We start from the raw sequence: 16,255 nt of genomic DNA, 5'->3' as shown, positions 1-16,255 counted from the left end.
TATTGTCGTAGAATAAAACCCTAAACCAAAGCTAGGGAATCACACAAGCCCAAAAGCTTTCTGGTTTCAGTTTTAGACTTTTATTAAAGATAATAAACTAGCCAACCCCGCCGCATAATTATTTATTGATGGGTGAACACTTTCTGAATGACACAGTTGTCCAAATGGGGTGAGTTTGAGGATACGACTGTGAGTGAATGAAAAGATGGAACTCTGGAGAGAGCAACGTACAATTGTTCGTGACTGAAAACTGGTTTTGGCAGATACAGGCATATCTTTTTGAAAGTTTGTCCCTGCGCCTTATTAATTGTCATTGCAAAGGCCAATCTAACAGGAAATTGCGTGTAAACGTAAAAGGCAAATTTGAATTTTATGGGGTCAGGGAAATCCGGGGAATATGGACAGTTTGTGAGGTAGCAGCTGTGATAGTTTTACACTCCAGTACATTGCGGTGAATGCTGGTAACAGTCAGTCTAGTGCCTTTACAGAGACTTCTTGCTGGCATGAGGTTTCTGAGAAGCATGACGACTGAACCAATTTTAAGTTTGAGTTTATGTGGATGCATTCAAATGGAAGTAAGACTGCTAAGAAATTCTTCGGGGAATGAAAGTTGATGTACGGGATCATCTGTGATGATGGAGTCAACGCTGGTGAAAGTTACTTCGTCGGTAGGGATAAGTTTCAGTATCTGTTCATTAAGGTGTAGCGAGTGTTCGTTGGTGACGGTTAATATAGCTCGCGTACGGAGTTGTTCCGGAGTCACAGTTGAGAAGTCGATGTCGCCACATAGTTGTTGAACGGGATCAGAAATAAAAGGAAAACAATGTGAAGGTAATGTTGCGGGTGTTCCGTTTTTCCAGTCTTGCACAATCTTGTTCGTGAGGAAGAGCTGTCATATTTGTCGTCAGTGTAAGTACATGCATGTGACGCCACAAAGGTTGCTTGTTAATGCAACCGGCGGCAGTAAGTGCTAGAGTTGGCGGGCGGGGCTCTGTCATGCATACACCATGACGTGGAAGGAGGGTTAGAGTTGGTGGGTGGGGCTCTGTCTTGCGTGTGTGAGTTTCCTATGGTCGGGCGACTTGGTGGATTATATATAGAAAAGGTACCGAAAAGAACAATGAAAAGTCAACGTGGCTCAGAGAGGTGCATGTGGACTGTAGCAGAGACGAAAGCGACTGAGGTGGTGTTTGGTGAGGTGTTGCGTGCTGGCACATGTGGCTCTGTCGTGCGTATCACATGATGCTGGAGCTTAACATAGATAAGAAATTTTAACACACCAACTATGTAAATGGGCAACATCTAATGGTATTTTGCCACCTTTGTGCGATCGCCCTTTAGTCTTACCCACTTTTTTGTCATGCCCATTCATGTTAATTACTCATTATCCTAATAGTTGACACCTGTTCGGCCCATTGCCATCTTTGACCGGTGTCATTTTCAGCCATACCTCTTTATTGCTAATCCTTCACTCAGTAATTGGCACTGGCTTTCAGGATTTCATTTTGCATTGGTGGAGTAGTTACATGTAAGACTCTGTGCCAGTCAGTACATTCCAGTGTTTTGGCTATCTAAGGCTCAGTGCAATTCAGTGTATACTATAACAGTGCTTAAACCATATTGGTGAGATTACAACATTTATTTATATAGCGCATTTTCATTCCAACAATGTAGCTAAAAGTGCTTTACATGACAACAATGAGAAAGTTACTTGAAAAGAAAAACACATAAAATTTGGTAATAATATTAAAGAATACGTAAGTAACCAATTAAATCGTAAGGTCAGATGGATGGGAGAACAGGAAAAAAACCCTGCAGTTAGGCTGGTGAAAGAAACAAAATCTGCAGGTGTTCCAAGGCCAAAAACAGTATAGATTAGTACAGATTGCAGATCCCTGAAGAATATGATAATTCTATGCCCATACAGTCCATATTCCATATTAGGAATACAATTAAAATAATTTTTTTTACAGTTTTTAAAAAAAAAAAAAAGTTCCACAATATTAGCCTGGCACATTTCTATTAGTAATGTATTCCAGATTTTAACCGCATAATAGCAAAAGGCCACCTCACCACTTCTTTTAACTTTGGCTCTTGGAATTATAAACAGATCTCCATTTGAAGATCTAAGGTTACGACTTATAGTGTAAGGGGTTAGGCATTTCAAAATACAGGAAGGAGCAAGACTATTTAAGGCTTTATAAACCATTAGTAGTATTTTAAAGTCAATTCTGAATGACATGGGTAACTGTGTTTAACGATGCTAAAACTGGTGAAATGTACTCATTCTCTTTTCCTAGTTAAGATTCTGGCTGCTGTATTCTGCACTAATTGCAACCAATTGATGTCTTTCTTAAGTAGTCTTGTTAGGAGTGCGTTATAGTAATCTAGTCAACTAAAAACAAAAATGTGAAATAATTCTTCAGCATCTTGTAAAGTTATGAGGGATAACTTTTGCTATATTTCTTACATGGAAAAATGCAGTCAATAATATGCTGGTTAATATTGTGAGATTTTTTAACTCCTTTGAGATCCTTCGCAACGGGGCGAAATGCAATTGACGCGTCTGTCAGTGGCTGCTTGTCAGTTGCTGAGAAAACTGCAGGTTCACAGCATCACAGAAGCATCAGCAAGCTCACCGCCTCCACACACAACACATCTGTTGCCCGATGGGTAATGCAGAGAATATTATAACTTGGCCACTGACCTGGCCCCGACCCTGCCTGTTTACTCTGACTTGGTGTAGAAGAGTGGCAGCTCCTACTGCAATAAATAACTTTGCTGTTCCATATTTGAGTTGAATAAAGCTGGTTGTGCAAGACAGCGGCTCATGCATCATAATATGCGATTTAAAAGTCAGAGTCAATAATTGCCCCTAAATTCTTTTTCTCTTCCTTTAATTTTAAGGCAAAGGGATCAAGTTTATTTTTAATACCCTCGCTATTTCCATATTTGCAAATCACTAAGATTTCTGTTTTCTTCTTATATGGTTTGACAAAATTACTATTCATCCAATCAGAAATACTGCTAAGACATTGGATCAGAGTGCCAAGAGCACAGGGTCAGTAGGCATTATAGATAAATACAGCTGTTTGTCCTCTGCTGAGCTTTGCTGGAGCAGAGGTAAAAACTGCTACTTTGTAATCAAAAGGTTGCGGATTCAAGCCCGGGTTCTTCCCATTTTGAGTAGTGAGCTGCTGTTATTAATTACTATTACATAATAAAACATATGTTTGATTTGAGTCTGAATGTTTTCATTCCAATCAATTTTATAGTCAATGTGTCGTTACTTTCTTTTATTGATCTCTGTGTTATCAGGCATAAAGTATTTCCAAGAATTAATTAAGAATATGAATTATTAAACAGTGAGATCAATTAAAAGCAAAAATGATACACTGATGGTGAAATTGGTGCTAATAAAAGTTTCTAACCACAGTGGTACCCCAGGGCTGAACATGAGAATCTTTGTTCTAAGCTTTAACACTAGATTTACCAGAGCCTACAAAAAAACTCAAATCTGGCCCCACCGCCGCAGAACAGACAAGAAGTTCTCCCAGATCCTGCCTTGATTATCTGGGAGTGAGCTACCTAAGAGTTGTATAGAGTAAATAATTTAATGTGTGTTCTGTGTCTACAACAATCTATGTAAACAAATCATTAAAACAGAAACGTTTTTCATGTTTTAGTGATAAATGACAAAATGTAGACATGAACTGTATAATGTGTGAAGGCTGATGGCCATATATCAAATAAACACTTTCACAAAAGGTGCAAGTACAATTCAACAGCTTCTGTGGTGTAGCGGTAAGAACTGCTGACTTATAATCCAGATATCATCAGTTCGAAACCAGCTCCCCCGCAAATGTACCGTTTTGAGTAGTGAGCTGCTCTTATTGTTAATATTATGCAATAAAAACATACATTTGATTTGTGTCTATAACAGCTGCTGTAAATTTATAGTACTTGTAAAAGTTATCTTTTTTTTTTTTTTACTTCTGTCAGTCACGATCACGATGAAACACCCCACCCCACCTCCCCCCGCCCCAGATCTAATGCGTTTACTATTTAACTGAAACTGGGAATAACTGTAGATATGAGTGGTATTTTGAGACAATGGAACTGAAAATTCTCTGATCTGGAGGGATAAAAGCTGACACACCAACTCTGGTGAATCTGCCTTCTTCGTATCTCATTGTTGCTTGAATTTTGTTTTTTATTCAGTTTTATTGAGTGTTCCTGCTCATGCTGAATTAGTATGCACCTTATGGTCCATGATGTCACAGCCGCACTGACAATAAAACAGACATAGGTATATATGATATTTGAAATGACTCATTTTATGACCTGTATAGTACATTTCAGAAAACATTGAAGATACAAACACACATTTTCATCAGTTTTTTTTTCTACACTTCATTAGTTTAAATACTCAATATTATGCATATCTGACATGGTTTAAAAAAGGAGAATTCTTTAAAACTCACTTTATAACTTCTCCACAGATTTTATACTAACAAGTTATAAATTTGGCATATCATTTAAGACATCTACTTTGTGCAGTGGAAAATAATTTTTCCAGCAATGTTTGCAGATTTAGTCAATAAAAAGTGAAGAAATACTCACAGTTCCAGTGGGTCACAGGTTTACATATATTTTGTTAATTCTTCCTTTAAACAACTTGGAAAATTCCAGAAAATTATGTCAAACCTTTAGGCAATTTAGGCAAATCTTTTTGATTTTTCAGGAGAAATCAAACTATTTACTATGTAAACAACACCAAAATGTAAGCGGAGCAATGTGGAAAAAATAATATTTTTTGTGATTCGGTTTTGTTACTAAAGATGAATCATAAAGGCATGTCTTAATATTGGCAATCTTGTTTCACTAATTGTAGATATATTTACTCATTGTTTTGTACTGCTTCTGATTTATGTTTTGTTTTGTCATTGTAGGCAACAGTGCTTAATTGCAGTAAGCCAAAGGAAAATGAGAAAGATGGCTATTTCTATTTCAGGTATGATTGTAATGTTTGGATTGTGTTTGGAATTCCTAAAATATTTTTTTAAATGCTTCTTGTTTTTGTTTTTTTTTTCAAAAAGGAATATAAAATAGAAATATTATCCTTCATGAATATTAGAGACAGACTTCATTTTTTAAGTCAACCATCATTTTGAAAGAAAAATTAAACATTTTCCAAAACATACTGGCTCTTCAGGTGTTTTAAGGAAATAGAAATTAATTTATGCGGAAGAAAAATCTTAATACATTTTAATGAAGGTCCTAGATTTTACTCCTAGTAGGGAGTAATACTTATTTTTAGCTTTGTAGGAATAATCAACCCAAGAATATATACCGTATTTTTCGCACCATAAGACGCACTTTTTTTTCCCCAAAAGAAGGTTGGAAATGTCTGTGCGTCTTATGGTGCGAATATTGCATCACAGACCATGATGTGTAATACCTGACAAAAGTCGACATCCAGGGCTAGAGGGCGACAAAACTCACTGTTACGTTACAGGCATTCCCTCTGTGCTTGGAGGAATGTTAGACTCATTGACTCGGCATCTAATCCTTGCGTGTGCGTGAGTTGCGAAATCTAAACAAATATAAACAAAGGCAAGATAGCGTCTACATCTCATGAGGGAGCGAAGCGCATTATCACTGAGTTGGACTCTGGACTCGATAGATTACCAGCCGCTGGACTACTTCAGGCTGTTCTTTCCTGAAGCTGCCTTTCAGCTACTGTCAGACGAGACAAACAGGTATGCAGAGCAATTTTTTGAATGGAGGGCTGTGCTTGCACCGCATTCTCATTTTTCAAACTGGAAACCCACAACAAAACACGAGATGAAGGGCTTTGTGGCATTACAAATATAGATGGGACTAGACTGGCGATATAACTTCAGGGAGCATTGGTCCAAACGTGCTTTGTCCCCTGGTGGCTTTGGACAGGTTATGTCGCGTGATGATAGGTACGTGATGCTGCAAAGTGATTGTGAGCAACTGAGCTTAATAAATTCTGACAATAGCGATGAGGAGTTCTTGGGGTTTCCATAAAACTAGAAGAATGCTTGAACCTTAAAGTCTCTCCTTATTTGTTAATGACAGTGATGATGTTTCTTAATACCGCTGTTGAATTTACATGGTTGAAATATTATTCTGCTATATTTTATTAAACATATTAGTGCACCATTTGGTTCAGAATATTTTTTTTCTTGTTTTCCTCCTCTAAACCTAGGTGCGTCTTATGGTACGGTATATATTTTTACACTGTTACTTACCCTGTGGCTGAGAAAAAAAACTGAATCTAATGTCGTCAAGGAGAATGGAGATTGCAGAGTTTATGATGCAGAAGTTTTAACAGGGGAACAGTAATGGAAAACTGAAAACAATATTGGAGCACCCATGAAACACAATCTTTAAGTTACTTGTGTCGAATAATCCACATGTCAATTATCCAGTCATATGCAATCAACATTCAAAACACCTGCATTTCTCACAAATGTATTATTAGATACCTTTAGAAAGTCCAAAAACTCCAAAGTTCAAACCACAACTTTTTATAATGTCTAGCATGTAGTCCTTGTTTAAAATGTGCCTCAAATGTCCCACGTAGCGTGTCATTTTATGCTGAATTGCTTTGCAGTTTGGCAGCAGTCAGTCAGGGTAAAAGCCAGTGACTATCCCTCTTCTGTTTCTTTACAATACAGACACCTCAAACTGCAGAGGTTGTAAAGTGTACTTTCTGAAATTGTAGATTTAATCAGTAGTGATGGACAATATTGCTGATTTTCTTTTTGATTTTATACTGGGTGATTCTGAGGCCAGTATTGCCAATAATCAATATTGATGCAGCCAGAGCATCATCTTGCAAGAATGGTTAATTTTCTGTAAAAACAGAGCATCTTCTGAAGACATCAAATTGTTACATTTTAAAGACTTTGCATTAGTGTAGACTATTACATATTGTATGGTGCCAAAGATCAGACTTCTTTGCTTCGTTATTAACAGAACTTATTAAACATATTCAGTTCTTGCAAACAATCTGTGGAACAGCAACAAATTAAATTACTTCCATTTATAGAACTGTATACAACAAAAAATAAGAAATTAAAATAAGACAACATTAGTTAACTTAGAAAAGGAATAAGGTCCGATGGCCAGGGTGGACAGAAAAAACAAAAAAAAAACTCCAGAAGGCTGGAGAAAAAAAATAAAATCTGTAGGGGTTCCAGGCCATGAGACTACCCAGTCCCCTCTGGGCATTCTACCTAACATAAATGAAATAGTCCATCTTTGTAGTTAGGGTTCTCACGGAATCACTTGATGCTGATGGTCATACAGACTTCTGGCTTTTAATCCATCCATCATTGTTGGAACATCATGTTACTTTGAGTAGATGAAAGGACACCGGAACAGGAAACAGAAGAGAGAGTAGGGAGAGTATAGAACGTTTTCTTTGTCATGCCACCTGAAAATTTGGCACAATAAATCAATGAAAATGCCTTTCAATTAACCTATCAGTTAAAACTGCTTTTGAAAACAGCAAACAGTACAGAAACAACTGCTGCTTATTTTACTCACACTTTCTCTCTCCACCAAAGGGTGCCTCTAAAATACTTCAGTGTAAACACAGCTACAGTGGGTTGGACATATTAAACTTTCCTGCTCATACACTTTGCTTTGATATTTAGAAACAATTGCATTTTGGCATGCTTTCCTTTTAGTCTGTTTCTTTTTTGACTTACCAACTCCCTTTCTTTTGTAAAAATTCTTTCAGAGGATACAGATGAAGCAGGAATTCCTAGGTATTTGGCTGCAAGCCTGTAGCGGGGCCACATAGGTATTGTTGTTTATTGTGTTGCACCCAGTTGCATCTCATCTCAGCACCCCGTTTAAACTAATGTACGTCTGTTTAAATGTCGTCCTCGTAATAAGAAACGGGGAAGGGTTTTGCAGGGAGGCAGTGACCCCCTGGACACATCAGGACCGGGATTTTAATAGTTACATCCAGCTCATCATTATTTAAACCATCAGGAGGGAAAGAAGAAAGGAGAGGGAGAGAGACGGAGATTTCAAGTACCAACAACCGATCAGCATTATTCTGCTATTATTTACATCGCGCCAGGTTCCAGTTTGATTCTCATTCCGCCAAAATCGCAACAACTCCATCATTGCCAGAAACCCCGGGGTTGGACATTATAATCCACCATTCGCCAAGGAAGCACAATGAGGTCGTTCTGTTTTATTCGGGAGATTCAAACACATCCATTTTGATCAGTCATCCATATTCTGGACAGTGATTTACCCGGACTCAATTTCACGTTCATTGTCATTCAGTACTCATACATTGCTATTATTTGTGTTTTGTGTTAGTTATATGTTTGCAGGGGCAAAGAAGGTATTGTTATTGTACAGGTGTTGTTTTCACTTAGCTGCTTTGGTGGAGGGATATACTGTGTATGTGTGTATATATATGTACAGTGGTGTGAAAAACTATTTGCCCCCTTCCTGATTTCTTATTCTTTTGCATGTTTGTCACACAAAATGTTTCTGATCATCAAACACATTTAACCATTAGTCAAATATAACACAAGTAAACACAAAATGCAGTTTTTAAATGATGGTGTTTATTATTTAGGGAGAAAAAAAATCCAAACCTACATGGCCGTGTGTGAAAAAGTAATTGCCCCCTTGTTAAAAAATAACCTAACTGTGGTGTATCACACCTGAGTTCAATTTCCGTAGCCACCCCCAGGCCTGATTACTGCCACACCTGTTTCAATCAAGAAATCACTTAAATAGGAGCTGCCTGACACAGAGAAGTAGACCAAAAGCACCTCAAAAGATAGACATCATGCCAAGATCCAAAGAAATTCAGGAACAAATGAGAACAGAAGTAATTGAGATCTATCAGTCTGGTAAAGGTTATAAAGCCATTTCTAAAGCTTTGGGACTCCAGCGGACCACAGTGAGAGCCATTATCCACAAATGGCAAAAACATGGAACAGTGGTGAACCTTCCCAGGAGTGGCCGGCCGACCAAAATTACCCCAAGAACGCAGAGACGACTTATCCGAGAGGTCACAAAAGACCCCAGGACAACGTCTAAAGAACTGCAGGCCTCACTTGCCTCAATTAAGGTCAGTGTTCACGACTCCACCATAAGAAAGAGACTGGGCAAAAACGGCCTGCATGGCAGATTTCCAAGACGCAAACCATTGTTAAGCAAAAAGAACATTAGGGCTCGTCTCAATTTTGCTAAGAAACATCTCAATGATTGCCAAGACTTTTGGGAAAATACCTTGTGGACTGATGAGTCAAAAGTTGAACTTTTTGGAAGGCAAATGTCCCATTACATCTGGCGTAAAAGGAACACAGCATTTCAGAAAAAGAACATCATACCAACAGTAAAATATGGTGGTGGTAGTGTGATGGTCTGGGGTTGTTTTGCTGGTTCAGGACCTGGAAGGCTTGCTGTGATAGATGGAACCATGAATTCTACTGTCTACCAAAAAATCCTGAAGGAGAATGTCCGGCCATCTGTTCATCAACTCAAGCTGAAGCGATCTTGGGTGCTGCAACAGGACAATGACCCAAAACACACCAGCAAATCCACCTCTGAATGGCTGAAGAAAAACAAAATGAAGACTTTGGAGTGGCCTAGTCAAAGTCCTGACCTGAATCCAATTGAGATGCTATGGCATGACCTTAAAAAGGCGGGTTCATGCTAGAAAACCCTCAAATAAAGCTGAATTACAACAATTTTGCAAAGATGAGTGGGCCAAAATTCCTCCAGAGCGCTGTAAAAGACTCATTGCAAGTTATCGCAAACGCTTGATTGCAGTTATTGCTGCTAAGGGTGGCCCAACCAGTTATTAGGTTCAGGGGGCAATTACTTTTTCACACAGGGCCATGTAGGTTTGGATTTTTTTTTCTCCCTAAATAATAAAAACCATCATTTAAAAACTGCATTTTGTGTTTACTTGTGTTATATTTGACTAATGGTTAAATGTGTTTGATGATCAGAAACATTTTGTGTGACAAACATGCAAAAGAATAAGAAATCAGGAAGGGGGCAAATAGTTTTTCACACCACTGTATATATATGTATATATTTTACATCGCAGATTTATATTCTTGTATCTGTCATTGTATTGTATTTAATTTATTCCCACACTTATTTTACATATTTGCTTTTGTTTGCTAGTCTTTAACCATCGATTGGGGAGGAGGGAAAATTATTATTTGTTAGAGGTGTGGCTTTGTATTGATAGGTTTTCTCGGTAATTCATCCAGGCCACAGGTCCTGGTAGTGTGGCCCAGCCGGCCTTTAAAAGCCTACTTACTAATGGGAATGTTTGCTGATGTTCTTGTCACCAGTGCAATGGGTCTTGGTCCAGAGGTATTGGCTTTTCTTCTAACTAGTGATGCATTTCAATCAACCATTTTATGCCTGTTGTGCAGTGCTGTTGGGATAAGAGAACGTGAAAGTCAAAAGCTGCCCATATTCCTCCTTTTGATGCAGACAAGGGTAGAACTTGAAGTAGGTGCAGAGGGATGACTTGGTACAGATGCAGAGGCACAGGTTGGTCCTGCAGTAACAGGGTCTGAAGAGGGCTGCCATATTCCTGCAATTCATCAAGGAAATACTTTTTTGTGGTTTCTACATTTATCTTTGTTACAAAAAGCAAGGCTTTTAAACCTTATGTCCAGGAAGATGCTGGCAGCAAGACTGAAAGATTTCATTGCCACAAAATCTCATTGCATTGTCAGTTCTGTAGTGAGAGAACTACTTCACTCAGTAGCAGAAATTGCTATGTGAAGCAGTGACACAAGTTGAATCTCTCTTGATGCTGTCACATGTTTTCATTTGACACTTCCTGTATTGTCTCTTTAAAGGGTCTTAGAGTCTCACTTGTCAGGTGAATTACGGAATGTTCTTCCTTACTTAAGCAGAGAGCACTCTTACCAAATAGGCACAGGGCTGTAATGATTGCTTCTCTCTGCTCATGGTGTATCTCCAACATATAAAATCTGAATTCCACCTAGTTTTGTCCCACTGAATTATTTTATTATCTGTCAGCTTCAGGTGCATTTGAATTTTTAAGCTTTTCTGTGGCTTTTGTGCTTTGATTGGAAAAAAGAAACAATGCTACTGCATTTGTCCACAAGCTGCACATCAGGAACACCTTTAATGGTATCTATAACCACCAAGTTTAAGTTGTGAAAAAAGCAAGGATAGTGCTTTCACCCAGCCTTGTGCACTGCATATATCATATTTGCACCATGGTCTGTGACAACACCTAAAATTTTCTGAGTTATGCATCATTGACTTGTGATTGTTTTAAGATCTTTGCTAATGTTATATTTGCTGTCCATGAAAACTGCTGGTCTCTAAAACAAAATCTTTCATTTGGCTCTTGTCAATGAAACGACAGAAGACAGTCAAATATACCTCTGTGGACCGTGATGTCCACGTCTGTTGTAAGATCTACACTGTGTGCACTTTGCAAAGCTCTCTTTACTTTGTCCTGACATTCTTTACACAAGTCTGCAATTGAATGTGTCAATTAGTGCTTGCTGCTTGGAATTTTGTAGCTTGGATCTAGGGTCTTGACAAAAGCTTTGAAACCTCTATCTTCTACATTGGAGACTCACTAATTTATATCCTACAAGTTACGCTTATCTTTAAGAGTAATTTGATAGGCTATTTACTCTGTTTGTCTGTCCTCTGTTCTGGTCGCTTTCGTTGTAACTCCTTGTGTTCGGCAATGTGACTGACTTTCACATGTTTTACAAGGTTTGTGAAGTTGCCACAATAATGTACAGTCTTTTGACGTGTATCACAATTTTCTTCATTATTGTTCAGTGGGGCAAGTAACTACAAATAATGCTTGGCTTTCTTTCTGCCATTGCCTAACATATACAGTCATACTGTTTTGGCTGATGGATGGCAGCACTGCCAGTGTGAATGCAGGATGATGAAAAGTATGGAAGGAAAAGCAACTACCATTTTACACAATATGACATGTTTAATTAAGTTCTCACCATTAAATGCTTTTTAATAAATAATTACTAATGAACGTGCAAGTTTTTGAAAATGTGTAATATCGATACTTTTAATGTATTGATGTTTATATTAAAAGTTCAGGATCAGAAGCATCGATAGTTCAGTATTGATCCACGCATCCCAATTGAGCAGATGCTTTCACCCCATTTTTTTAGATTTGACCCTTTTAACTGTCACCTTTTCCCCAATCTGAAGGGATAACTCTATTGGATACACTGTCTGATGTCTAAGATAAGTCATCTAGAGATAAGCACTTGTACCAGCAAAACAGAAATTTAATTTGATTGGCATAGACCAGCTTAGTTAATACAGTGGAACCTCGAGATACGAACACCTCTGTATACGAGAAATTCAAAATACGAGGAAAGTATGAGCGAAAAATTCAGATCTAAATACGAGCATTGGCTCACGTAACGAGCCACGAGCCAGGCTGTGGGTATAGCTCGCGGCTTAGCGAGGGGGGCGTGGTAGCTGTAGCGAGCCGCAGGGCGATCTGCGGTGTCTGCGTTTCTCACCTAAGTGCACAGGTGGGAAACTGCCCACATCCATGATTTGTCCTGTGGCTGATGGGCTGGGCAGGGTTGCCACCCGTCCTTTAAAATACGGAATCGTCCAGTATTTGAGAATGAAATTGCGCGTCCCGTTTTGAATCAATACGTATGCGTCCCTTATTTTTTTGTATTAAAAGTGGTAACCCTAGCAGCTGCCATGTCTTCCCCGCATATATAGAGAAGCGCGAGCCGGTTAAGGGGGAGAAGAAGTAAAAGAAAAGAAAAGAGAGGAGAGGAGAGAGAACAGAGGTTGCAGGAGGAGGCAGGAATCCGCAGCAGTAGGAAGTCGGTGCGAGAGAGCGAGCGAGTACAGGCTCGCGTGTAGCTGAACAGGCGAGCCAAACAGCTGAAGCAGGACGGTGTAGAGAAGGTCAGCTGCATTAAGTGTCTCGCCTGTTGCAGAGCCCGCATGGGAGAAGCAGGTGAGACGCTAACAGAGAAGAAGCACCGGGGATTGTCATCTGTTTTTTAAAGACTGCATCCTTTTGACGTTTTAACCTCGTGTTAAAGGATTGTTATTCTTATGTACTTTAAACCTCCACTTCACAACTGTTTTAAGGATTATTTATTTAAAGATTTATTGAATGCTCTACTGCACTTTGGACACCTGTTTTGATTCTTTTAATAATCAGTTATATTATTTACCAGTGTTATTTATTAAAGGTAGACTACAGTACATATAATTTATCAGTGTTATTTGTTAGGAAAATTGATTTTTATGGAAAATTGATTTTTATGTTAATATATTTGGGATGCGGAACGGATTAACTGGATTTCCATTATTTTCAATGGGGAAGTTTGTTCTAGATACGAGAAATTCGCTATACAAGCTCAGTGCTGGAACGAATTAAACTCGTATCTAGAGGTTCCACTGTATATTTAAACTAGGGGGCTTCGCTCGCCAACCCCAGGTGTTGGGTAACCCGAAATACATTGTTGTATGTATGAGATATATTGGAGTGTAAAGGTGTAGATGACGAACAAAGGAAGTAAAGAACCTATAGCATGGCACATTAGAAAGATTTATTGGAATATTTCTTTATACACAACATTTATAGTACAGATGGTGTGTTGTCGTTGAATGAGTTTTCCTTGGTATGGAGTATCTACAACTTTAACTTTAATGTCAGATAAACGCCGAACTCTTGAGAAGGCTACATAAAGTTGTCCATGTCCAAGTACAGGCTGAGAGGTATATGCCAACTCTGTCCATGGTTTGTCCTTGGGATTTGTTGATCGTCATGGCAAATGCAGGTTTAATGGGAAATTGGTGTCGTTTAAGTGTAAAAGGTAATTCCAGGTAAGAACTTGGAAGGTCAACTGTAGGAATCAAAACAGTATTGTTAGAATGTGATCCTGTAAGTACTTTTGTAGACTTAGCTAATGGGTGACTGTTTATGACTTCAGCGACGTTTCTCATTATCAGCTCTGTGTATTGCTTGTTTTCAGGAAGGGTCTGCCATTGCCAGTTGGTGGCCTGATATTTACCCCGGTAGATGCAAAAGGAAATGAACTATTGTAGGATCCAATGCAGTCCATAAAGTTTTTACTTTCGGGTACATTGTTAGTTAGAAGCTTCCGTAGATTTTCAGAAAAGTCATCTAAAGGAGGCAGTCTAACCTGACCCTTTTGACAACAACGTGTAAACTCATTAGTTGTAGTGCCAGTTGTTTCTTCAGGGAAGTTAAGTGAATGACAGTGACAGCAAATGATATTCATTAATCCTAATGAATGTTCATTAATAGTGGACTCATTACAGAATGCGTTGTCAGCTAATTGGCGGAATTGTTTAGCGGCTGTTTGTCGTTCCTTTCTTTGCTGTTTATGTATTGCCTCTGCTGTTTGAGAGTCGCGTTGTAGGCGCCTGCGTTCATTAATTGTATTCAGGCGGGCTCGTTTCTGTATGTCTGTCAGTTGAGAGATTTCGTTTTGGAGCCGTGACTCCTTTGGTTGCGTTGTTTGAGAAGCGCATTGTAGGCGCCTGCGTTCATTGTTTTTATACAGGCGGGCTCGTGTTTGTAGCCCCGTTAGTCGAGCTCTTTCTTTTTGGAGCCGTGCCTGCTTTGCTTGCGGCATTTCAGACGCGCGTTGTAGGCGCCTGCGTTCATTGATTTTATCCAGGCGGGCTTGTTTGTGTATCTCCGTCAGTTGTGGTGTTTCGTTTTGAACCCATGCCTGCTTTGCTTCCGCAGTTTCAGATGCGCGTTGTAGGCATCTATGTTCATTGTATTTGTCCATGCGGGCTCGTGTTTGTAGCTCAGTTAGTCGAGCTGTTTGGTTTTCGAGCCGAGACAGTTTTGCTTCGAAGGTTTCAGACGCGCGTTGTAGGCGCCCACGTTTAATGATTTTATCCATGCGGGCTCGTTTTTGTAGCTCCGTTAGTTGAGCTGGATCGTTTTGGAGCCATGACCGTGACTCCATTAGTTATCCGTTGTCTACTGTTAGTAATATGGATAATTGCACTTACTGTTGTGGACACTTTTTGTGACTGAAGACAGAGAAGAAAATTAAAATTAGTCAAAACCTTTTATTGATACATACCAGGCAAAGGTAAAATGTCAGAGAAACACAGTCCTAGGACACCGCACTTCATCTGCCTCGAGCGCAGATGTCCTTGTTCTTTTATACCTTTCTAATCTCCTGATTGTTGACCACGTAAGCAAAAAATAGCGTCCTGACTCATTGTACTTTTCCAATTTTGTAAAGTCATTACCCTAAAGGTATATTTTCTTGTCACACACATCATCAAAAGAAAACTTCCAGAAAGTATACATGCTTTTTGTCACGTACGCAAAACACAAACAAGTTTCATCATTCTTGTCCTATTTTCTGTACACACATACATTTTGTTCAATTACATCATTTTATGTTTTTACACTCCTCCCTTTTTGAACAAAATGATGTGGGCAATATAATTCTATCTTGAAATGGTTGATGAAGGGGAAGGGGGAGAGAAAGGGGATGGGGAGGAGAAAATGGAAGAAGCTATACGAGACATGCGCTCCTCATGTAGCATATATGCCCTTTCCATAGAGGCGGTAAAGTACTTAGATATTATATAGCGAAACAAAGGGATAATACAACAACCAACCAGGAGGAGGAGACAAAATGCCACAACCAAAGAAATGAAAACAGATCTTATCCATTGTCCCCAGGATCCGAAGGAGGATGCAAACCACTGATCCCAGGGATTTGTAATGCCAGAATTAGTGGAAAGTTCTTTAGAGAGAGCAGTAAGGCCTGCCAATGCACGAGTTATTGATCCATCTGGCGCGGTATTATTTGGAATATATGTACAACAAGCATCACCAAACATAGCACAGACACCTCCCTTTTCCGCAAGTAACATGTCCAGGGCTAGACGATTTTGCCAAGTCATCAGAGAAGTACGATCAAGCTGTTCATGTATGCCTTCAATAGCGTTTTTGGTGAAGTTAAGGAAACGTTGTTGGTTATAATAAAGGTAATTAATCCAGTCTACATTCTTATTAATAGTAATTTGGGGTATGATAGATTCAAAACCGGCAGCAACTTGATCCCTAGCTTTAAATCTGTCTGGGACACCCCTAGGGACTCCAGTAGCATCTATGTATACTCCAGGGCCATGTAAGGAGATATTAGTAGGCATATGG

At 39.0% G+C, this 16,255-nt stretch overlaps 1 protein-coding gene across 1 annotated transcript in view; it reads left to right on the top strand.

Annotated features, from left to right (window-relative positions):
- smchd1 (structural maintenance of chromosomes flexible hinge domain containing 1) overlaps nt 1–16,255 on the top strand; it is a 509,382-nt gene that overhangs the window by 374,677 nt on the left and 118,450 nt on the right. Inside the window, 1 exon segment of the mRNA XM_051928888.1 lies at nt 4,953–5,014. Within this exon segment, the coding sequence (XP_051784848.1) occupies nt 4,953–5,014 (62 nt within the window).

The sequence above is a fragment of the Erpetoichthys calabaricus genome, chromosome 6, assembly GCF_900747795.2.
Source record: "Erpetoichthys calabaricus chromosome 6, fErpCal1.3, whole genome shotgun sequence".
NCBI classification, from domain to species: domain Eukaryota; kingdom Metazoa; phylum Chordata; class Cladistia; order Polypteriformes; family Polypteridae; genus Erpetoichthys; species Erpetoichthys calabaricus.
Note: the sequence above shows the minus strand (reverse complement) of the source record. Positions and strands in the feature narration are given on the sequence as shown.